At 48.3% G+C, this 23,600-nt stretch overlaps 1 protein-coding gene across 7 annotated transcripts in view; it reads left to right on the top strand.

Moving 5' to 3' along the window:
• Positions 1–23,600, top strand: part of IARS1 (isoleucyl-tRNA synthetase 1) — a 71,672-nt gene that overhangs the window by 46,341 nt on the left and 1,731 nt on the right. For 2 of the 7 annotated variants that reach the window (XM_032308773.1, XM_032308771.1), the window contains exons 21-35: positions 1,588–1,679; positions 2,673–2,750; positions 3,215–3,231; positions 3,464–3,599; positions 3,685–3,806; positions 3,970–4,072; positions 4,325–4,408; positions 5,981–6,155; positions 8,202–8,314; positions 10,528–10,623; positions 11,429–11,605; positions 12,368–12,473; positions 16,195–16,320; positions 17,955–18,098; positions 18,686–18,838. In XM_032308773.1, coding sequence (XP_032164664.1) covers positions 1,588–1,679; positions 2,673–2,750; positions 3,215–3,231; positions 3,464–3,599; positions 3,685–3,806; positions 3,970–4,072; positions 4,325–4,408; positions 5,981–6,155; positions 8,202–8,314; positions 10,528–10,623; positions 11,429–11,605; positions 12,368–12,473; positions 16,195–16,320; positions 17,955–18,098; positions 18,686–18,838 — 1,722 coding nt within the window. Of the gene's footprint in view, positions 1–1,587; positions 1,680–2,672; positions 2,751–3,214; positions 3,232–3,463; positions 3,600–3,684; positions 3,807–3,969; positions 4,073–4,324; positions 4,409–5,980; positions 6,156–8,201; positions 8,315–10,527; positions 10,624–10,848; positions 11,392–11,428; positions 11,606–12,367; positions 12,474–16,194; positions 16,322–17,954; positions 18,099–18,685; positions 18,839–23,600 lie in introns of those variants that run through there. The other 5 variants (XM_032308776.1, XM_032308772.1, XR_004277688.1 and 2 more) reach the window with 4 other exon arrangements.

The raw sequence follows: 23,600 nt of genomic DNA, 5'->3' as shown, positions 1-23,600 counted from the left end.
AAGCCTGCCCCCACCCGTCGAACTCGCATCAGAAGGATCATGTGACTGCTGGACGAATTGATGTAGGTGCAGAGGGACATGAGCATGCGAGCAGAGCTCACCACGCAGCCCAGGACACCTGCTCACAGCCTTGTCCCCATCCGTCCTGAGTGACATGAACTGTTGAAAATGGGCCTGGGGACAGCAGAGCCAAGCTACGTCCTGAGTGCATGCATGCCAGCTGGGGTATGTCTTTTTGGAAATGAAAGGTCTGGCAGTGGTTGTTTCCATGGCCGACTGCTCTGGTGCCCCAGTGCCACAGCCTGCTGGCTTCGTACCCTTGGCCCCTCCTGGATAAGGTTCTGAGGTCTGGAGAATCTGCAGTTCCATTAGGGAGCCCGGCAGCCACAGTGTTGCTGCTACGCACGGCACACTCAAGCTGTGAGGGTTCTGTGTGCCCTCCAGGGATAACACCTGAGCACAGGGAACCCCGGCCTCCTAGAAGGTCGGGGGTGTGGCGAGCCATAGAAATGACCTCCTTCCTTCAGGCTAGGGCTCTGATCGCCACGTCACCTCTCAGAGCGAGTGGCCACTGGCACCTCAGTTCTGGTCCTTGTGAGCCGCCCTCTGCCAGTGGCAGCTTCTCACCCTGGCAGTTTGGACCAGAGGCCTCTTAACGGTCACTGAACTCTTTCATTAATATAAGTTGTGTTTCTTATACTTGTTGGTCTTATTCTTGGTTTTGGTATTTGTTTTTGTGCAACCGAGAATATCAGTTACAGGGAGGTGAATGGGAAAATCCAAAAAATAGGCCCTTACCTTAAACAAGATGGACTGAGCACCGTCACCCTCCTGCTTGCCCTCAGAATTCTTGGGGGCCCTCATGTCTTTGTCCTTTCCTGGGGTGCCCATTCTGCTGGCTGTTTGGGCCGCACATTCTCGGGGTCGGGGGGCTGTCGGCCTCTGCATTGTTGAGCAGCTCCCCTGGGGTCCAGCTGGATGGCTGGAATGGGTCTCCAAACACAGGCAGAGTCGCTCTAGTTGGAAAGCTCTGGCCTCAGCCTCTGGTTAAAGCTGTCTGTGTGTCTAGGGTGTCTTAGTGGAGGGTCAGGGTAGTGCAGCGGACGGAAGTCAGACATGCAGCTGTGGCCTCTCCAGCATGGGTCTTGAGTTTCTTTCTTTTCTTTTCTTTTCTCTTTCTTTCTTTTCTCTTTCTTTCTTTCTTTCTTTCTTTCTTTCTTTATTTCTTTCTTTCTTTTTTTCTTTTTTTCTTTCCTTTCTTTTTTTCTTTCCTCATGACCTGAGCTGAAGGCAGATGCTTAACCAGCTGAGCCACCCAGGTGTCCCATGGGTCTGGGGCTTCTCTTTTTCTCACTGACCACGGGGGCTCGTACGCACTCACAGGGTGGGTCATGTATGCTCTCGATACACCAACAGCCACGTAGTTCATCCTTGGGGAATGCCACCAGGGTTTTGTCACTTTGGTTCTTCCTGTCTCCTGAGCAAGCGTGGCAGCCCTGGGATGACAAGGCCGCTTGCTGTTTGCGTCTGGCCCTCCCCGTAGCCTAGACGCTCACCTGTTCTTGCTGCCTGATCATCTGCTTTCAGCTTACAGGCTCTACACGGTGGTGCCTCGCCTGGTCAAGTTTGTGGATGTCCTAACCAACTGGTACGTCAGGATGAACCGCAGGAGGCTGAAGGTGAGCGCACACACGCAGGCTGCTGCCAGGAGCAGCGGAGTGTGGGGGGGTGACCTCCGAGAAACAGGAGTGAGGCCGGAAGAGAGAGGAATGTTTTCAAGTGCTCTCAGCTTCTGAAGCTCTTTCTCTTTTGTCCTTTCTACATTGTAAGTCAGCCACGTTTATCGCCATTTGATAGATAGGAACCTGTAAGTTCTAGAAGTCCACTTGCATATTTTCAAGACAACTAAGGAGTGTCCTGTCAGAGGGCAAGTCTCGGGGCCATACAAAACTGAGCTGAGCAGATTCTCTTAAAACACAAAAGGAAGTAATGCAGATACATACGATGTCACGGGGGTGGCTCTGGTCTCAAGTCGGGTTTCTCCTCACCTCTTCCTCTCGTCAGTTATGTCCGGGCAGCCTACTGGGCATGTGGGCTGAGTCCTGTCGCAGGCCCGGAGGCCACGCGTAGACTGTGGGGGTGCCCGTGCCACGGCCCGCCAGCCTGCCTCCAGATGTGGGAATGACAAAAGCCCTTCGCAAAACAGTAATTTTATTTTTGTTAAAATAGATCAAACACAACACGCCCACGTGCAGAGGGGTTCTCTCTACACTGTTGACCGCACCTATCTCTATCATTTCGTTATGGTTTTCTTTTTTTTATAATCTTTGTGTTTTTCCTACAGTGAATTAGTGTCATTATTTCCTAAATAAACATTATATACATTTTTTTAAATAAGAAATCTTATCTTAAAGTAATTGCTATTTTCTGTTTGTAACCATTGCCGTGTGTTGCATGAGAGGCAGACGCAGCCTCCAGGCCTCAGACGCCTGGGCTCAGAGGTGGGGAGAGCAGGGCCCACGGCGGCCTCCTGCCTGACCCTGGACGCTGTGCTGTGGCCGCCTGCCCCGGCTCCCCTGTCCTGTCTGAGCGCTGTGTGCTCTGTGGGGTCGCCATTCTTCATTCACCCGACTGGATTCGAACAGTCTAATCAATGCGAGCTTCTTCGCTAGGGTGAAAACGGGGTGGAGGACTGCGTTACGGCCCTGGAGACCTTGTTCAGCGTCCTGCTGTCCCTGTGCAGACTGATGGTAAGGTGCTGGCCGCAGCCCTGGCGTTGCAGCTGGTCTCTGCTGGTCTCCCCAGAAAAAGACATAGAGTTTTACAACAGCTGAATTCCCTAGTTCCCTTTCAAAAATCTCATAGCTCGTCTATGTCAGGAAGGCCTAAGAAACATTTGCTTCTAGAGCTGGGTTCTTCCTGTCTGCCCTTTGCGGCACACGTCGGGTCAGGGTGCTGGCCTCGGGACGGCCGAGCCACAGCTGCCTGTGAGCACACACCTCATCTTCACGCGGGTTCCTGTCACCATAACAGGGAAGTACTTGAATGCACGTCTAATACACAAGTACGTCACAGACGGCGTTTTACTGAACATGTGTCCTGTCGCTACTACTCCAGCCTGAGGTCATGAGCCATGTTCACTCCTGAACACACACGAGCAAGACCTGTCTTGTGCCTGGTGCCTCTCATCTGACCTCACTCACCTTCACCCTAGGAAGCATTTCCCCAGCTCACTGATGCGGTTTCTTTTTTTTTTTTTTTTTTTTTTTAAAAGATTTTATTTATTTATCAGAGAGAGAGGGGGAGAGAGCGAGCACAGGCAGACAGAATGGCAGGCAGAGGCAGAGGGAGAAGCAGGCTCCCTGCTGAGCAAGGAGCCCGACATGGGACTCGATCCCAGAACGCTGGGATCATGACCTGAGCCGAAGGCAGCTGCTTAACCAACTGAGCCACCCAGGCGTCCCACTGATGCGGTTTCTGAGGTGTGGGGACATGGGGTCATGGTTGCAGCTCCTGTTGTTACTGCAGACTTCTTCTGGGTGCTTCAGGACTCTGGCTCTACCCGCTGCCGCTACAGTGCAGGGGTGCATCCTGCCAGGGTCAGAAAGTAGGGTCCTGTCCACTTGCGTGGAGCTGCTCTTTTTATCCATCCGAGGTCAGTTGATGTCCTGTGTCTTCATGCAGGCCCCCTATACGCCTTTTCTCACCGAATTGATGTACCAGAATCTAAAGCTGCTGATCGACCCTGTTTCTGTCCAGGACAAGGACACACACAGCATCCACTACCTCATGCTGCCCCATGTTCGGTAAGAATCGGGTATCACTGAAGCCCCGCCTGGGCCCGGGAAGGCTCACGTGGCGGCTGCGCCTCAGGCTGCAGAGGGATCACCCCTTCCTCCCTCCGAGCTCGTGTCGTTTGGGGTGGTCTGCCCTTCATGGAGTCCCTCTCACGCCCACTTCTGCCGTCAGGGAGGAGCTGATTGACAAGAACACGGAGAGAGCCGTTTCTCGGATGCAGTCTGTGATTGAACTTGGGCGAGTGATTCGAGACCGCAAAACCATTCCGATAAAGGTTTGATGCTTCATTTGTATTTTACGTGCACAGGCCCAAATAATTACACCTTTGGAGGATTTTCTTAAAAGAGACCACTTCCAGCACAGGCATAATTTTTTTTCTTTTCTGCAGTAAGGGTGTGAAAGACTTAGTGCTGGTTAAACCTGCTCAGTCTGGAGCTTGCGATTCGGATAAGACATTTAACATTTTACTTTCCTGCTGTTTGAAGGGCTGGCTGTTTGGTAAACTGTCCCTTCCCTTTCCTCCTAGTATCCTTTGAAAGAAATTGTGGTTATCCATCGGGATCTAGAAGCTCTTCGTGAGATCAAGTCTTTGGAGAAGTATATCATTGAGGTAAGAGTACGGGTTTGACTTTTTGGGTCCAAATAGATTTCTTTCTTTGAGAAGATTGTTAGGACTAGTACTGTTAGTGTAGTTCATTTTGATGTATACTTTGAAATGTATCCTTTTCCTTTTGTGTGTCAGCACATACAGATACTTAACTGTCCACAGAATCTTGCACTTTGCTTAGAATCAGCGTGTGCTTTTGCCTTTTTAAAATGTCATTATAGGGGCGCCTGGGTGGCTCAGTGGGTTAAAGCCTCAGGTCATGATTCCAGGGTCCTGGGATGGAGCCCCGCATCGGGCTCTCTGCTCAGCGGGGGGCCTGCTTCCTCCTCTCTCTCTGCCTGCCTCTCTGCCTACTTCTGATCTCTGTCTGCCAAATAAATAAATAAAATCTTTAAAAAAAAATAATAAAATAAAATGTCATCGTAATTCTTTAAAAGCGATTCCTTTAAAAAAAAAAAAATTTTTTTTTTTTTAAAGCAATTCTAAGATCGGTGGATTTCTTTACCTTGATTGGATCACTCACTACCTTTATCTACTTCTCCAAATATTCTTTGAGGACTAACCAAAAAACTCTTCCTTCAAATCATCAAGTAACAAGTGGGCATGCATTGGGCGTGAGCAGCTCCAACTCTAGCACAGGTGCTGGCTGAGCACCTTCCCGCCCATCCAGTGCTGCCTGGGGGTGTTCACTGGGGCATCCCCACTGGGCTGTGGGAGGGCCGTGTGCACCCAGACACACGCATGTACACATGCACACGCCATTGGCTTTGTGCTAGAGAGGACCATGTTTATAGTCTTCAACTTGTGTTTTTTCAGCACACAGTGTTTCTTCTTCTTCTTTTTTTTTTGTTGAACATTTTATTTAGAGGGTGGGAGAGAGTCTTAAGAAGACTCCACACTGAGTGTGGATCCCGCAACCCTGCAATCATGACCTGAGCCTAAACTAAGAGTCAGAAGCTTACCCAGCTGTACCACACAGGTCCCCCTCTAAGTCTAGAATCTTCTTTAGTTGATGTAGTTTGCTCAGCTGTCTTGAATGATCTGGACAAGAAAGATTCTTAAGTTATGTATAGAATTGTACACCCATTAAAATTTTGTAACATTTTGATCACCCCAAAAAGAAACCCAGTGTTTAGCATTCACATGAGTGTTCACACACATTCACACATACTCATTCACATGAGCATTCACATGCCTTTTTTGCCCTCAAGATCCCTTCACCCCCTGGTAACCATGGGTGTAAGTTTTCTGTCCCTGGGTGTGGCTGTTCTGGATGGTTCATGTAAATGGAACCCGACAGCAAGTGGTCTTTTGAGGCTGACTTCCTTCACTTGGCACCAGAGGTCCAATTCGTGGTACAGCCTGTGTCCATACATCAGTCCTTCATTGCGCTAAGTAGTAGTCTGCTGGGTGATGGATCACATGTTGTTTATCCTTTCACAGCTGATGGGCATTGGGGTGCTTTCACTTTTTGGCTGTTGTGACCAATGTTGTTTGAACGTTTGTGTGCAAGTTTTTGGAGTCACATGTTTTCATTTCCGTCTTTCTTTTTCATCATGGCTGCCAACTATATAGGAATTGAACGTCCGAAAGGTCACGCTGTCTACGGATAAAAACAAGTATGGCATTCGTCTAAGGGCAGAGCCTGATCACATGGTCCTGGGGAAGCGTCTGAAGGGAGCCTTCCGGGCAGTGATGACGTCCATCAAGCAGCTGAGCAGTGAGGAGCTGGAGCGCTTCCAGGAGAGCGGTGGGTGTCTGCCCCTTCCAGGCGCCACCCTCCACCTGGGCTCCTTCACTTGCACTGTCACTGAGCTGCGAAACAAGTAATTCTGATAAGGGACGGAGATGATCCCCGAACCATCACCTGTCCGTTGACTGCAAGACGGATTGCCTGCTCCGTGCTGGTCCATGTGGCACGGAAGTCCCAGCACAGACATCCCGACACAGACGGGCCCAGAAGCACAGGCTCCCAGCGTGGAGATCACACTGTCGTTACAAATGTCGTGTTTTTCACACCTACATTTTTATATTTTATGTTTATTTTATTCACCTTTTTATTCTGCATTTTTACTTTACAAGTCATTAGTCTGTAAAGTGCTACTTCCAGACCATTCTGTGGTTTTCCTTTAAGGGGTGCCCGTCCTGTTGCTGGCTCTTCAGACTGTTTCCGTTCTTCTGCTGGTGCCCGTAGTTCTGCAGTGAGAATTTTCACATGTACATGTTCTGTGCAGTCGATTCCTTCGGGCTAGATTTCTAGGTAGAATGATTGATAGCGCTAAGTTCTGCACATGCTAATAGGAGCCTAGAAACTACCCCAGTGAGAGAGCGTGCCGACCCCCAGTATCAGGTTCACTGTTATTGGATGTTGCTTGTGAGAAAAAGCCCGATGGTGTTTGGAGGTCTCTGAATGAAGACTAGAGTATAGTTTGACAGAAAAGATTAAAGCAGGTTTTGAAACAGGGACTTAGCAATGAGGTCTGGACCTGGTTCAAGGGAGAATTGGATCAGAACTTACCATAGTCTCTCTAAGACATCAAGAATTCGTAGTTTGGTTCCTTAGGGCAAGACTGGATTTTGGACTAATTCAGCAAATACTTTTAAAGCTCTTGTGTTTGACTGGCCCTGGGAACCCAGAAAAGAGTGAGACAGATGTCTTTACCCTCATTGTGCTGGCCAACAGTGAAGAGATGTTGGAACAGTTGTAGTTTCGATAAGTGCTCTGAAGGAAAAGCCTAGGACAATAGGAGGAAGTTAGGAAAGGGGACTTAGCCCCTCCTTCCTCTCCTTCAGGGGACTTTCCAGGTGCCCGGGAATTCTCAGCTCTGTCATGAGTAGAATCCTCTCGGGTCTTGGTATCACTGCTTAACCTTGGGTATAAAGTGTTTGGTTGTTAGGATTCCCTGTGAAGGTGAAAATCATAAGCACAGAGGAGTCACAAGGAGAGATAAAAGAACTCAGAAATCAGATGACTGCTTATAGGGAATTGAGAGAAATGTCCCTCAAAGTCCTCACATTTTTAGATGAAATGTAAGAAACCTGGCAACTAAAAGTTGAGTCATTCCTAACTTAACTTGATTTGTTAGATTAACAAAATCTTTGATGCAACTTCAGATCACAAATCTAAGCGTTTCAACAGATAGCCCAAATACTTAAAAATTCTTGAAATAATCCTGGTTTGAAACCAAGGCCTGTAGCTTCAAACCTACTTTCTGAGTGGATTTCTGCACTATTGGAAAGCAAAACAGTTTTTGGAACAGAGTGACATAGTCAGTATGACAGCCCAGTGCTCAGATACCCAGAAAATCACTGTGGGCGACCGCAGCAGGCTTCCCTGAAAGCAGGCACCGCCATCTTGCGCTCTGCCTGCTGTGGGAGGATGGCACCCAGACCTTGACCACCCTGTTCACCTCATTCCCACCCACCCTACTCAGCAGATAGTGGAGCACTGGGGTCCTGCTTTCAGTAAGTGCTGGGCCTGGGTCCCCCTGGACTCTGCAGCCTGCTCTCTTTAGTATATCATGCGCTCTGTGTTTAGGGGTACGTCGCCTCCTGGCACATGCCTTTGGACCTGGGGACTTCCTTACACGGGTGGACGTTGGCAGCAATTTAACTGTCCCCAAGGCAGCATGGGGCAGTATAAGGGATATGAGTTGGGAGAACATGATCTCTTGACGTCTCCACAGCTGGTGCTGTGAAGTTTTTATTAAAAACCGGCATAATGTGCTGTAGCTGGGCGGTATGTGGAGGAGGATGCTGGGGGGCTGACTCACAGTGGCAGTTGCTTCTACGACAGGGACCATTGTCGTAGAAGGCCATGAGCTACATGAAGAGGACATCCGCCTCATGTACACATTTGATCAGACAACAGGAGGGACAATGCAGTATGAAGCACACTCAGATGCCCAGGTATGTTGCTCTTCCCTGGAACGTTTCTTTACCAAAAGATAACATAAGAAGAAAAAGTGTTTGTTTCTGCCTTTCCTGAGTGTTGGGCTCAGCTGGTCTCCTGACCAGCTGGTTTCCTGAGCCGGTCTCAGAGTACAGTAAAACAGGTATCCATTTTAGATTGGCTTTATTAAATTGCTCCATTGTATGCTCTTAACATGTGCACTTCTTTTTTTTTCTTTTTTAATCTTTATTAGAGAGAAAACATGAGTGGGGGTGGGGCGGGGAGGGGTAGAAGGAGAAGTAGACTTCACACTGAGTGGGGAGCCTGATGCCGGACTCGATCCCAGGACCCTGGGATCATGACTGAGCCAAAGGCAGGCTCTTAACCTACTGAGTCACCCAGGTGCTCCGCCATGCGCATTTCTTCAGCATATATGAAATTGACATTTTATGACCTCTGCTTGCAATTGTCTTGAGTGTTGGGTCCTACCAAAATGATTAAGATATAACCCTACCCTTCAAGGAATGACCCAGTCATAGAGACAGAAAAGTAAGCTACTTCTTACTCCTCTGCCTGATAAGTTATCTGGTAGGAAAGAACACAGAGAGAGGTTCCTCTCCAAAGCCTGGTGTGGAGGCAGGCACGGGACGGACATCCTGGAGGGGGATGTGCAGCAGTTTGGGATTCTGAGGTCAGTGCTTTTTGTCGCGATGGATCAGAGCATCTCTCTTTGCTCTTGACCAGACTTTTCTGGGCAGACAGATCATGAGATCTCTAGGGTGGGAGTGAGGGACTTGTGGAAGTTCCATGTGAGGAAGACAGCCCCCTCAAATTCCTCAAGCCTTTTGCAGTGCCTTGAAGGAGACATAGGCCAAGCTCCATGTGGCCAGACGGCATGAGGAGCCACCTGTGAAGAAGCTGGGAAAGGAGGGCGAGAGAGTGTGTAAACTCCCTGATGGCGGCCAGCCTGAGGACGGCACTGAAGGAAGTGTCCTCATTTTCTGAGATTAATGACACGGTTCATATACTATGGGCTGCGGTGGCCCTGCCCAGCCATCCACCTCCAGTTCTGCTCTCATGAAGTAGAGTAAACTGTTCATCTTTCTCATAAAGTTTCATCAGAAACGTCCATGCTGCTGGGGCACTTGGGTGGCTCAGTGGGTTAAGCCTCAGCCTTCAGCCTTCAGCCCAGGTCATGCTCTCAGGGTCCTGGAATCGAGCCCCGCATCCAACTCTCTGCTCAGCAGGGAGCCTGCTTCCCCCCCCCCCCCCAACCCCCTGCCTCTCTGCCTGCTGCTCGGCCTACTTGTGATCTCTCTCTGTCAAATAAATAAATAAAATCTAAAAAAAAAAAAGAAAGAAACGTCCATGCTGGGACACCTGGGTGGCTCAGTCAGTGAAGAGTCTGCCTCTGGCTCAGGTCATGATCTCAGGGTTCTGACATCCAGCCCCACATTGGGCTCCCTGCTCAATGGGGAGCCTGCTTCTCCCTCTCCCTCAGACCCTCCCCTACTTGTGCATTCTCTCTCTCTCTCTCTCTTTCTCTCTCTTTCTGACAAATAAATAAAATCTTTAAAAAGAGAGAAAAAAGGAAACAAACGTCCATGCAGCTAGTGCTTGAATTACAAGCGTATCTCCCTCTGTGTTAGCAGTGACACCACTGTGCCGGTGGTGACACTCTTTTCTTTAAGTCATCATTGACAACCTTCACTACAGATGGCACAGGAAGTAGATGAAGTCAGCACAAAGATGACCGTGTAAATCATAATTAATGTGTTGTGGTTTCCTGAGAAACCGCGTGTTGAATCAGACTGACAGACCAAAGGCCGGAAAGTCTCTCCTGACTGAAGAAAACAACAGGGGCTCTTCTGGGGCCTTCGTGAGCTCATTGGCAGTGCGAAGGGCCCTGCAGCCCTGACTCCACTTCCTGCAAGGGCAGTGACTGCTTGTCACACAGACGAGGAACAATTACACGGGAGACACCGGTCCTCCATCTGTGAGCGGCACCCGCGGAAGGGAAGGAGTCACTGGACCCGTCCCCACGGAAGGAATAGCTCCTTGCAAGCACCTGAACTGTAGCGAAACTAGTTCAATTTTATCTCCTTTGCTCATTTAGATGAATAAATAGCACTACATGACAGACTTCTCAGAATTTAACTTAAAAACAGTGTGCTGAGTTTGAGAGAATCATTCCTTTGGTTGTCACGTGGTGCACTGTTCTCTCCTGTAGGTTTTGGTTCTCTTAGATGTCACTCCCGACCAGTCAATGGTGGATGAAGGAGTGGCTCGGGAGGTCATCAATCGCATCCAGAAACTTCGCAAAAAGGTCAGTTTGTCACATCAAGAACAAGCTTGTCTGGGTTTTTTGTTGTTTGGTTTTTTGGTTGTTGGGTAGGACAGGAAAGGCAGGTAATATAAATCATTGTAACTGAGTAATGATAATTAGTCACTCATTTATGGTCTGTTCAGTTGTGCTTGTGGGAAAAGTAGCCCCTCCACTCCCTGTTCTTTCACCCTAAGCTGGACATGGCTGTTGTGTTTCTCTGAGCAGGAGCTTTCAGCAAAGCTGTGCCCCTTGTCCACCTTTTTCAGTTCCCCATGGTTTCCACAGGATCATCTGGATGGTTAGTCCTCCTTACTGGCGCAGGTCATCAGAGAGGACAGTGGGTGTCTGAGGAAGGGCATCTAGCTCAGGGAGACATTATTGGATCTGGACAGAGGGGTGGCTCTTCCTTACTGGGGAGCTGGGAGCCAGGAGCTCCCACCCCTCAACCCTGAGGAGGGACTACCCCATCCAAGGAGGGTCTCCCGCCCCTGACCCTGAGAGGCTCCCTCGCCCGGACCAGAATGGGGGCTCCCACCTCCCCTCCTCAGGCCAGGTGTCTGAGACCTGTAGTTCTGGGTCTCAGGAGTCCACGTCAGCAGGTTAATGGGATACTTGGGAGCTCTGCCTCAGTTCAAAGTTTTGTGAGTGGGTTTCTACACAGTCAGTCCTTTGTTTCAGAGGATTGGGCAGGAACCTGTATGCTCCCGTAATGATTCAGCACAGGACTGTCCGCTCTGTTCAACAACACCATATGTTTTGACTAACAAATGTGCTTCCCTTTTAAATTTTCTCTGTGTGCTTTCAGTGCAATCTGGTCCCAACTGATGAAATAACAGTTTATTATAAAGCAAAGTCTGAAGGGAATTATCTGAATAATGTTATCGAAAGCCACACAGAGTTCATATTTGCCACCATAAAGGCTCCCTTGAAACCGTATCCAGTTCCAACGTCAGATAAAGTCCTTATTCAAGAAGAAACACAGGTGAGTTCTGGGTTTGTTGAACTACGAAGAGATGTAAGGTTAGATTTTATGTTGTTTGTGGAGTAATCTCTTGATATTCTATCCCCAGTAGCAACTGGCATAATTCTCAGTCCTAAAATACAGGGTGGGTTCAGTGTCCAGAGAGGACAGAGAGGGAAGGTGGGGAAGGTGGCCAGGAGGTGCATGAGGGTTGCCAGGAAAACAGGGGCTATATGGGCTTGCTTTTCCTCAAACTAGGGAAGTTAATATTGTGGATTCTGTGACTGTTCAAGGCAAATAACAGTTGATTTGAAGAACAGTTGACTTTTATGGTAGTAGGTTTTATATAAAATTACAGTTTCATTTCCTATTGGCACATTTTAGATAGAACTATGAAAATCTGATTCCAAGATATGGAAGATACTGGCCATAAGTCAGAAATAGGTCATTTATAATAGGGGAAGGAGTTGATTCAGTCGCTGACTCTGCCATGTCTTCCTTGTCTCATTCCTCCTTTCTGTAGAAGGAGCCAGATGGTATAGACAGGCAGGGGCTGGATGTCACTGTTTGTCTTTTCAGTGGGGCACATTACAAGATGGTTTCATTTTCTGTTCTGCATTTAGGAGAACAAGGTGAAACGTCATAACTTTTGACTGTTTTAGTGATGAGATTGCATATGCGCTCAGAATTGTACAGAGCTCTCAGTGTGGGAAGTAGCTGCAGGGTTAGATGGTGACGTGGTCACTGCTGCAGTTACTGAGTTGCATACTCTCATGTGCTCAGTTAAAGGGTTCTGACCTGGAAATTACAATCACCAGAGGATCATCCCTGCCTGGTCCTGCTTGTGCATATGTCAATCTTAACATTTGTACAAATGGCAGCGAGCAAGGTAAGAGTAAATGAGTCCCGTGGGTTGAACTTTACTTTTTAGTTAAACCTATGAACGTCTTTAAGGCTATTGTAGGAAAATTAGTGAAATCGTATGACTTCCTCTTTCTAATTGCCATCAAAATGAATCCACAAAAGTAAAGGGTTGGACTTGCACTTCCAGGAAGATGGAATAGACATGCTTTTCCCTGCTCTTCCCACAAAGAACCACCAAACACTCTGGGTGTGATATATAAAAGCAAATGTCAGGTGCCTGGGTGGCTCAGTGGGTTAAGCCGCTGCCTTCGGCTCAGGTCATGATCCCAGGGTCCTGGGATCGAGCCCCACATCGGGTCTCTCCTTGGCGGGGAGCCTGCTTCTCCCTCTCTCTCTCTCTCTGCCTGCCTCTCTGCCTACTTGTGATCTCTGTCTGTCAAATAAATAAATAAAACCTTTTTAAAATTAATTAATTAATTAATTCGGATAAATAAATAAATAAATAGACGCAAATGTCAGAAGACTCCTAAAGTGGGAGGGAAGAGGGCTGGCTTTTCTTTTTGCCTCATACATCCGAGTCTTGGAGCTGAAGAAGCCGGCAACCTGGAAATGCCTAGCGCAAACAAAAATGCTCCAATAAAATCCTGCTCTCTCTAGCTAGAAAATGAGGAGCGGTGCAGCTTAGCGAGACAGAGAACTTCTAGACAGTATCTGCTCTACTCTAGCCACATACAACACAAGAAACTGGCCCCACTACCACTCCCACCAGCAAAGACCAAGTGGGGAGCCTAGAAGCCTCAGGCCTCTTCCACTTCGTGGTGTTCAAGAAGCTCACAGTGAGCTGGGACTTTCATCCTACCTCGGCAGGTCAGGTCTTGATCTCATGATTGTGAATTCAAGCCCCGCATTTGGCTTCCCAGCATGGAGCATACTTAAAAAAATAAAATAATCTGACAGAACATAAAGCAGCCGTAATAAAAATGTTCCACGGAGCAATTACAAACACAAAGGAAACAAGTAAAAATAGGAAGCATCGGCTAAGAAGATGCTTTTCATAAGCATCTTATGAAAACTTTAAGACTAGGATACAAAAACCAGTGGATGGGCACAACGACAGAACAGAAGGGACAGGAAAGAATCTGTGAACTGGAAGATAGAACAATAGAATTTACCCATTCTAAACAAAAGAGTTTTTATAAATCAGAAAAAAAATGAATAGTCTTAAGGATCTGTGGGATGTTAACAGAAGTTGAATATTCTGTTACTGAATTCTGACAGAATAAGAAGGAACGACAGGACCAAAAGTATTGAGAGAAATAGTGACCAAGAACTTCTAAACTTGGCAATACATATACACCTACAGATTCAAGAAGCTGAGAGAAACCAATGAAAAATTCACATGGAGACGTCACGTAGTCAAACTTGTGACAGCTGAAGGCAAAGAAGACACCCTGAAAGCAGCGAAAGAATATGCTCCCCTAACTTACAGGGGAAAACGATTGGAGCAGCATTGGATTTCTCATCAGAAACCTCGGGGGCCAGATGGCAGGCAGAATGTTAGGAGTACTGTCTACCCAAAATTCTCTATCAAGCAAAGTATCTTTTGTGGTGGAGGGAAAATCAAGACATCGCCAAGTGAAGGGAGACCAAGAGAGTTCGTTGCTCGCATGACTTAAGCTAAAAAAAAGTAGGTAGAGGAAACTCCTAAAACAAAGAAAATGACAGAAGAAGAAATGGAGGGACATCGGGACAGAAGAAACAACAGTAGAAAGGGTCAAAGTACAGGTAAATTCAGTGGACTTTCTTACTTGAATTTTCTAAATTATTTGATGTTTGTAAAAAAAGCTATATAACATTTCAGTGTATATATAAGAAATATTTAAGAAAATTAAAAGCAGGGGCACCTGGGTGGCTCAGTGGGTTAAAGCCTCTGCCTTCGGCTCAGGTCATAATCTCAGCGTCCTGGGATAGAGCCCCACGTCAGGCTCTCTGCTCAGCAGGGAGCCTGCTTCCCCTTCTCTCTCTGCCTGCCTCTCTGCCTACCTGTGATCTCTGTCTGTCAAATAAATAAACAAAATCTTTAAAAAAATTGGGCGCCTGGGTGGCTCAGTGGGTTAAGCCGCTGCCTTTGGCTCAGGTCATGATCTCAGGGTCCTGGGATCCAGTCCCGCATCGGGCTCTCTGCTCAGCAGGGAGCCTGCTTCCTCCTCTCTCTCTCTGCCTGCCTCTCTGCCTACTTGTAATCTCTCTCTGTCAAATAAATAAATAAAATCTTTAAAAAAAAAAAAAAAAAAAGAAGATTAAAAACAGGGAAGAGCAAAGTGATGGAAGGGAGGTTGGGTTTCTGTGCTTCCCTCAAACTGGTCAAATGCCAACATCAGTAGGCTGGGTCTTAGTGTGCAAATGTGGTACCACCAGCTACAACCACTAAACCAGCCTGTTCTGGAGAGTCACACAAAAGCACTATAGAAATAAAAATAGAGTTGTAAAAGATATTCCTATAACCCACAGGAAGCCTAGAAAAAGAAAACAGAACAAGTGGAAGCAGCAAATAAGACGGAAAGCTTAAGCTTACCATCAGTAATTACACCAAATGGGGGAGGGGTCTGGCCAGCCCAGTTAGGGGAGCATGCGACTTTTTTTTTTTTTTTTTAAGATTTTTATTTATTTATTTGACAGAGACACAGTAAGAAAGGGAACACAGGAGGGGGAGTAGGAGAGGGAGAAGCAGGCTTCCCACTGAGCAGGGAGCCTTGATGCGGGGCTCGATCCCAGGACCCTGGGACCATGACCTGAGCCGAAGGTAGATGCTTAACAACTGAGACACCGAGGCACCCCAAGAGGGAGTGTGCAACTCTTGTTCTCCGGGTCATGAGTTCAAGTTCCACCTTGGGCTTAAAGAGTACTTTTAAAAAATAGTAATCATAGGGGCTCCTGGGTCACTCAGTCGGTTAAGCATCTGCCAGGGTCCCAGGTGTCCTAGGATCAAGCCCCGCATCGATCTCCTTGCTTAGTCAGAGGAATGAATATGAATAAAATGAATTAATAAAATCTTTTTTTTAAATTACACAAAGCAAGAATGTTTATGTTCATTTCTGTAAAGCAAGGCAAGTCACTAGTGATGTTAAATAATCTACAAATGTCAATCCACATTTGGGATTCCAAATGTGGGATCATTATGCTTTCAGCAGAGCTGCAAACCACAAAAGAGAGCTGGCAGCCTTAAGGGAGAATGAGAAAATTCAGTTTCAGTTTGAAAATTGAATATGTATCTCTTTCAACAATCGGTAGAAGAGCTAGACAGAAAACCAGAGTCGAATCAACATTAATGGAACAGCTCACCCAGCAGCAGCAGAACGCCCGTTCTGTTCAAGTTCCCACAGGACATTCACCAAGCTGGATTGTAGGCTAGGCCATGAAACTCATCAACATATTTAGGGATTGAAATCATAGAGAAAATGTCTGACGAATTATTTATTTCTGCTTTGTGAAAGATCCTGTGGAAAGGATGAACGCCTGAGCCACAAGGCAGGCAGTGGTCCTTGCAAACAGTTTCGCCCCCCAGGTCTGTCCAGAGATCACGAAGAACTCTCCCCACTTATAATTTTAAAAGATCCAGGTAGACAGTGGGGAAAAGACATGAGAAGTTGTTGACCAGGGGAACATACAAGTGGTGTGTTTCCCTGCATTTTTCTTAAATTTAACATCTTTTTCCTTTAGTTTTACTTACATTTGTGGTTTTTTAGGTGGAGTATTACTTCTGGAAAATCCAAAAGGTGATAACAGGTTGGACCTTTTAAAGCTGAAGAATGTTATCACTAGTATTTTTGGCGTGAAAGATACCGACCTGGCTGTCCTCCGTGGTGCCGCAGGTATGTAGAAAGTCGGGAGCTGGCCTCTGACTCGAGGGGGTCATTTGGTAATAGTTCTGCTCCACAGCTGTGCCTTCCTTACGAGGCTGGGTTGGCCAGGCCCTTGGCAGCCCTGGCCCTGCGTCTCTGGGCCCCTGCTAGGATGGTGACAGCATCTGACATTGTGAACCTGCCCTCATTCCTGCCCAGATGGACATCTCTGTGCCCCCCAGGAGATGGAGCCTTGCACCCTGTCCACTCGGTGTTAGCCTCAGGCTGGGGTCCAGGCCTCAGAGACTCCATGCTGTGCTTTGACTTTAGTAAGCATAGTGCCTGTGTCTTGCTAGACAAGATTCTCAGTAAGACAAGCCTAAGTTAAGAGAGAGACATGTTTAAGTCCTTCCCCTGCATACTACCAAATGTGACCTTTGGAGACAGGGTCGTTGCCAGTGTGATTAGGTAATAAGGGTATCCCCAGGAGCACACAGGGATATGGCCATGTGATGACAAAGGCTGGGCTAGAAGGGGGGAACTGCAAGCAGATGGCTGGGAGCCTCCAGGAGCCAGGAGGACAGGGACAGCTACCTGCAGGCTTCTGAGGGGGCAGGGCCCACGGAGGACCTGGATTTTGACTCCTCACCTCCCAAATTGGAGCCGGTAGATTTCTGTTTGCTGTAAGCCCCATGCTTATGATTCTTTTTTTTTTTTTTTTTTTTTTTTTTAAGATTTTATTTACTTATTTGACAGAGAGAGGGAACACAAGCAAGGGGAGTGGGAGAGGGAGAAACAGGCTCCCCGCCAAGCAGGGAGCCCGATGCAGGGCTCGATCCCAGGACCCTGGGATCATGACCCAAGCCGAAGGCAAACACTTAACTCACTGAGCCACCCAGGTGCCCCGATGTTTATGATTCTTAATGGCAGCCCCGTGAGACAAGTACACCCTCTTTGATAAGAATCTGGATGCTCATTTTCAGGAAATTCTAAATAGCCTAAAAGAGGAGATGTAATTGGCCAACAAATGCAGGCGAGCTGCTGGGCCACGACAGATGGGCAGAGACTAGGGCAGGCTCATGGTGTCAGATGCCAGCACCCTCTGTGACGCAGCCCAGAGGAATTCCGGGAAGCCACAAGTGTGGAGGTCCTACAGCCCCTATTCCTCCGGGACCTACCCCAGCCATGTTTGCCGCTCTCAGCAGATCAGTTGTAGATCAGTGAGATCTGCATGTGTCCCCTGTGTCTTGCTGTTTTTCACATGTGTTCGTGAGTCAAATGATCTGTTTTCTTCTGACTATAATTATCATGTTTTAATATAAGGCTTCCTTTCACAGTGAAGTTTAGTATTCTGACATAGGAGATTTTACAAGGATCTGCAAAAATACTAAGTCCTAAAAGGAGAAAAACCAGTTTGCTGTATGTTTTTGTTATTACTATTATGTGGTTTGCTTTGCAGTGTTCACATCTGCTATTTGCATGTCATTTAAGCCTCATTTTATAGAGAAGGCCATGTCTTTTGGTAAAGAGAAATTAAGTGGAAACATCACTGCAAAGATAAAGGATAGTTTAATAATTAAGTAGGATCAAGTGAATGACTTCGGCTCTGCACTGTGTATCCTGAACGAGTGATTTGTTACTGCTGTTTTTGTTGTTAATTCTAGAAATACGAAACCAGACTGACTTACTGAGTCTCAGTGGGAAAACCCTTCGCGTGGCAGCGGGGTCTGCCCCCGCTGTGGTGGACGGCCCCGGCACTGCACTCTGCCGCTACATCAACCTGCAGCTCCTGAACGCAGGCCCACAAGGTGCGCGTCCCCCAGCCGCCAACCTTGCGCCTGCGGGGGTGAGGGGCTGGTGGCCGGGTTTCCGTTCAGGCCTGCCTTGCACGTGGTGCATTAAGGTGTGCTCTGATCTGCCTGGGCAGCACACCGGCTGGCTTCTCTTGGTGTGTTTGTGTGGAAACACCCTCCATCTGGCAGTCAGGAGGTGGGGTAACCTGACACGTAAACATTACCGCCAGATGAAGTGGAATTAAGTGCCATCGCGTAAATGTTTTTGCCTTTTTTTTTTTTTTTCCTGGAAGGTGTTCTGAAATCTGTGTACACATCCATGCCTCGGTCAGCAGACTAGCTGGCTATTTATTTTTCCTGGATATCTTGGGCCCTCACCGTGCACAGCATGTGTTTATGGAATACCACTTCCCTAGCTGTGGGGGTTTATACCCTTTGGGATTTCCATTGTCCCTGCCCCTTCCCCCCTGCAGTCTGGACACCAGGCCCCCAGGCCCTGCTGGTCCTTGGAGCCTCTCCTCTGCAAAGGGGCCGGCAGAGGGACGGGGTTAGTGGGAGAGCTGCGCTCTCAGGACCTGACCCAGTGGTGGTTTCTTCCACAGAGTGTGTAAAGGGAACAGTGGGCACACTCCTTCTGGAAAACCCCCCCGGGCAGAACGGACTCACCCACCAGGGCCTTCTGTATGAGACAGCCAAGGTGTTTGGTCTTCGCAGCAGGAAGCTCAAGCTGTTTCTGAATGAGGCTCAGACACACGGTGAGATGACACCACATACTACAGCTGCACTTCCTTGCTGATTGTATTTTTGCTCTTTTCTAGAAATTTGCCATATAGATTGTTAAAATAATAATTAAAGGATGATTGCTTTTTGCATTGAAAATAATGTTAAAATATATTGGTAAGTTATTAAAAACACATGCTTTAGATAAATTAGCATCTATTTGCCAATTCTAGATCACTCTCTTCCCCAAGGATCGGAACAGTGACAGTATTATAAAACAGCAGCTTGTGGGACGCCTGGGTGGCTCAGTTGGTTAAGCAGCTGCCTTCGGCTCAGGTCATGATCTCAGCGTCCTGGGATCGAGTCCCACATCGGGCTCCTTGCTCGGCAGGGAGCCTGCTTCTCCCTCTGCCTCTGCCTTCCACTCTGTCTGCCTGTGCTCGCTCTCGCTCGCTCTCTCTCTCTCTCTGACAAATAAATAAATAAATAATCTTTAAAAAAAAAAAAAAAAAAAAACACAGCAGCTTGTGATGGTGCAGTGCCCCCTCCTCTAGCGTGGACAGAGCTTACTTGCAGGCACTTCCTCAGTGAGCCCTGAAGATTGGAGAGCCCAGGCCTGTCACTCGGGAAGGAGATGGCGGTGGCCCCGGCAAGGCCGGTGGCATCTCGCCCCAAATGCACTCTGGTCTCAGGGTCCCATCACTGGCCCCATTCTCTTCCTTCATCCTTGTCACCTGTCACCTGGCTGCTGCTGGAGCCCTTTCCCCAAACGGCTTCTGTTTGTGTGGCCATCCCTCCTGTTACTGTAACTCAAACCCATTTATTCATTTAGCCTCGCAGCCTGGGTCGGCTGGACGCTCTGGCGGGCTCTCCGTGCAGGGGGACAAGTGCCCAGAGTTGTCTTGTCCTTGGTTCTCTGCAGTTTGAATGTACTCTGCCCCGATGTACATGTTTTGGTAAAAGGGCTTCTTCAGTCTTTCTCAGAGCGCCCACCTCCGTGCCATGCCACCGGTCGGTCCCCAGTGCATCTCCTTCACCTGCTAGAGCCTTGGCGTATGAACTCGAGTGTAGATTAATCCCCACCGCTGTGCTGCATCTGTGTCTGGTCTGAGGATCTCCGTGTCTCTCCTGCAGTGCTTCTGATGCCTTTCAGAATGCCTTGTGGCTTTTTGTTGACAGCCTGATATGAGGGTTGGGTCACGTGACCTGAGGTGAAAAGTTGGGGTGAGGCTGGCTGGTTGTCTGGCATCAGAAGTGTCCGTACTTCTGTCTCATCCGGCTCTAACCCGTTGTCCTGCAGAAGCCCACAGGGGATGGGACTCGTTCTGTCGTTACGTGATTAGTGCTCAGCCTCTGGGGACCCTGTGTCCCTGGGCCATGACCCCAAATTCTCGGTTTCTTCCTCCAGTAAGAAAGGGCCTAGCAGGGCTGGACCAGGTTATGCCCCTTCCTCCAGTCCAGTTAGGCCCTGTTTTTTGGGGGGGTTATTTTGGTTTTTTGGTTTTTTGGTTTTTTAAAAAGTACTTACTAATCAGGAAGGACTTGTGCCATTTTGCTGGGATTCTTGTTCTAGAAGTCTTACATTTGTTTTCTCCCTCGTGTCCTCCAAAATTTCCTCCTTGGGGGGTCCAGTTGATTTTATTTTTTTTTTAAGCACACTGTCTTCAGTTCACTCCACACTTCCTTTTGTGTATTTTTCTTTTGCTATTTTTTTTTTAAGATTTTTATTTATTTATTTGACAGATCACAAGTAGGCAGAGAGGCAGGCAGAGAGAGAGGAGGAAGCAGGCTCCCTGCTGAGCAGAGAGCCCGATGCGGGGGGCTCGATCGATCCCAGGACCCTGAGATCATGACCTGAGCCGAAGGCAGCGGCTTAACCCACTGAGCCACCCAGGCGCCCCCATAACATAAATTTTTAATTGTGTCTTATGTGTTTGTCTTTTAAGTCATCTAGAAAGCAGGAAGTAGAGGTATAAAGCAGGCATGGGGCAGCCCGCGGCAGTCACCATCGGCGTCCTTGCGTCCCAGCCTGATGCCCTCCTGTGCTGCCGGGTGCCCTGTGCTTTTGTTGATTGGCGGTGTCTTCACTGCTCCTCAGCTCGGCCTTCACTCCCTCATCAGATGGATTTGGCCAGAAAAGTTCTTATTTTTTTCAGAGTTGAAAGCCTGGACTTTTCTGCGTGTGCACTCTGCTCTGGACACACACGCGGCTTTCTGAATCACACCATCTTCGACTTTGCCCCCAGACTGTAAGCCTCCGTCACATGCTGCATCTGCAGCCTTGTGCCCCCCGGCAGCTGTGGGCTTTTTGTTTGCCTGACTGTATTTCCCAGCGATGCCCGTACTTTCCTACCTAGGCAGGTCCCAGGTTCAGGTGAATGGAGATAAGCGCCCTTTGTGATCCCCCTGAGGGGGCCACAGTCGCGTTAGGACACACACGGTGCCTTTGCTCTGTCCTCCTGCGACCATGGGGTCCTCAGGCTGGGAGGGTCGGGCAGCCAAGCACAGGTGGGACAACCATAGGTCTTTCTACCCCCTACAAGGTGCCTTCTCGAATGTGGCATTTATGTGGTTACTGTGAACCTTTGATTGTTTCTAGAATCCTGACGACAGTAGTTAGTGGAGTTGCTGTTGAAGCTCCATGTAAAGGAGCATTTCATTGTTTGGGGACACTGTCAGCCCAGGCCCACTTCACCTCAGTTACTTGGGGCCACAGGGAGTGTTCGGACAGCACGAGGGCCAGAGCCTCATAAGGCTGTGTCCAGTCTGTCCCTAGCCCGCAGCAAGGCTGAGTGAGGCCAGTTCTCCAGGCTGGCCAGACAGATGGGTGTAAGCCGGGGCCGTGAGACATACAAGAGTCTTCTCGGTTCTGGAGGCCAGAGGCCAGGTGTCAGCAGGGCCGCTGGAGGCTCCAGGGCAGAATCTGGCCTTACCACTTCTGGTGGTTCCAGGCGTCCTGGACTTGTGACTCTATCACCCCAGCCTTGGCCTCTGTGGTCATGGCCAGTTTCTGGGAAGTAGAATAGGGCATGTCTTCTGGAAGGCCATGATTTAAACCCACCCACTGCATTCTCTTGACTGTCTTCTCGGTGGTGAGGGATTTGTTTGAAATGTACTCTGTCTATGGGTTCCTTATTCAGGGCCCCAGCATTTGTGGCGAGGACGGTTCACTGGATTTCCCAGTCTGTAGACCCCGGGCTTTTTCTTGTCTCACTTTGATAACCTTTAGTGCCAAAGCTTTAAGCCACCAGGACTGCCAGAAAACCAAAATGTTCAGGTATCTCTTGGGATTCATGATTTTTGGCTTAGAGGTTTCTTTCTTTCTTCTCTTGTGTCGTTCCTTTTCTTTTCTTTTCTTTTCTTTTTTTTTTTTAATGTTTTCTATTACACTTTAAAATTTTCTGCCCTGTTATTTAAGACTCAAGCCTCCATTGCACCTGGGTTCCTCTCTGTAACCAAGCACACCTCTGTGCCTCCACGTGGCTTTCAGGGGCTCCCGGTGTCCGCAGCCGTCGCTGGCTTAGGGCTCCATCCTCTGTTGAAGCGGCCTGTCTGCAGCCTGTCCACCCCCAGAGTTGTCTCCTGTGCATTCCTCCCTTGATGGTGTCCCTGCTCAGAGTCCCCACGGCTTCCTTATTCCCCACATGCACTGGTCCCCAGGGGCAGCTGAGCCATGGACGTGAAGAGGCACCATCGTCTATGGTTCTGTGCGTGTGCTGGCACCTGGCTGACACTGACCAGGGCAGAACCACGTTTGTGAGATTCTGCCTGTGACTGACAAAGCAGACCTTGCCTGTGCTCCCATTGTGACCTCACTGTGCCCTGAGACCTCAAAGACTCAGTGATCGGATCCCCCAGAAGCCTGGGGCTCTTTCCAGCCCACTGTCTCTGCCCTCTTCCTCTCAAAGTTGTCTTTTGTAAAACAGTACTAATTCGGTAAATTAGGAGGATCACTGAATGACTTCCTGCTTGTTCACAAGATGCTCAGTGTCATCTCAGGCCTGTAGTACCTGCAGTGGAGGCAGCTTCAGAAGTGATGTCCAGCTTCCCTGCTGGGACGAGAGCTCATGGAAGGTCCTAACCTTTGTTTTTGTTGTTGTTTTGTTTTGTTTTTTATTATGTTCAGTTAGCCGGCATATTGTACATCATAGGTTTGTGTTGTAGTATTTAACAATTCCTTAGTTGTGTATAACATCCAGTTCTCATATTGGGATGAGCGCTGGTCCTTCCCTTTTTTTTTTTTTAAGATTTTTTATTTATCCATTTGACAGAGAGAAATCACAAGTAGACAGAGAGGCAGGCAGAGAGAGAGAGGAGGAAGCAGGCTCCCTCCGAGCAGAGAGCCCGATGCGGGACTTGATCCTAGGACCCTGAGATCATGACCTGAGCCGAAGGCAGCGGCTTAACCCACTGAGCCACCCAGGCGCCCCTGGTCCTTCCCTTTGAATTCAGATCTGCCAGAAGAAAAACCGAGGGGGCAAAGAGCATTTTATGGTTTTCCTTTCTTTCTCTCTCTCTCTCTCTCTCTCTCTCTCTCTTTCTTTTTGGGATTTTATCTATTCAGTGTGTTTCGAAGACTTTTTTTTTTATTTGAGAGAGAGGGAGAGCGTGAGCATGAGGGTCAGAGGAAGAGGGAGAAGTAGGCTTAGGCTCTCCGGTGAGCAGGGAGCCTGACTGGGGTCTCTGTCCCAGGACCCTGGGATCAGAACCTGAACCGAAGGCAGACAGTTTACCAACTGAGCCACCCAGGCGTCTGTCTGTTCAGTATATTTTATTTTATTTTATTTATTTATTTTT

The sequence above is a fragment of the Mustela erminea genome, chromosome 12, assembly GCF_009829155.1.
Source record: "Mustela erminea isolate mMusErm1 chromosome 12, mMusErm1.Pri, whole genome shotgun sequence".
Classification (NCBI taxonomy): domain Eukaryota; kingdom Metazoa; phylum Chordata; class Mammalia; order Carnivora; family Mustelidae; genus Mustela; species Mustela erminea.
This window is presented reverse-complemented; position numbering and strand designations above follow the sequence as displayed.